At 51.7% G+C, this 476-nt stretch overlaps 1 protein-coding gene across 1 annotated transcript; it reads left to right on the plus strand.

Annotated features, from left to right (window-relative positions):
* Nucleotides 1–3: 3 nt before the first annotated feature.
* LOC111787269 lies at nucleotides 4–471 on the plus strand (the record flags this gene model as incomplete). The annotated part of the gene is made up of 1 exon (XM_023667331.1): nucleotides 4–471. A coding segment is annotated over one exon (468 nt), but the record flags the coding sequence as incomplete, so codon positions are not given.
* Between the last annotated feature and the right edge of the window lie 5 nt (nucleotides 472–476).

The raw sequence follows: 476 nt of genomic DNA on the forward strand, positions 1-476 counted from the left end.
GTTCTCCGATCGTTCTCATCGTCTGAAAGATTCTACGGTTACCGGAATTCATCTCCGTCGGCGTTCGCGTCGTCGACTTCCAGTTTCTCCTCTGGATCGGCAACTTCCTTCTTCTGCAGATCGACTTCGCCGTCGCGTGTGAAGGTTCACGGTTCGTCTTCAGTTTCCGTGCCGTCGGTGCGGTTTTATGTTGACCGTGCGATATCTCCGAACAGATCTGTGTCTGTTTCTTCTCGTAGCGGTGGGAAGAATCAAGTGGTGAAGAGGCAGAGCAGTTCGAAGAGGACGTGTATGTGTTCTCCTACAACTCACCCTGGCTCGTTCCGGTGTAGCCTCCATAAAGGTATTATTTCGCAACCGCACGCGCCGTACTCGCCGAGTAGGTTGAATGCTCGTAGATCGGCTATGACAAATTCTCTGGTTAGAATCGGAGGTGTTGAAGGCGATCTTGTGAAGCGAGCTTTAGCGGCTTTGAT

Source organism: Cucurbita pepo, unplaced genomic scaffold (assembly GCF_002806865.2).
Source record: "Cucurbita pepo subsp. pepo cultivar mu-cu-16 unplaced genomic scaffold, ASM280686v2 Cp4.1_scaffold008473, whole genome shotgun sequence".
In the NCBI taxonomy this organism is placed as follows: Eukaryota; Viridiplantae; Streptophyta; class Magnoliopsida; order Cucurbitales; family Cucurbitaceae; genus Cucurbita; species Cucurbita pepo.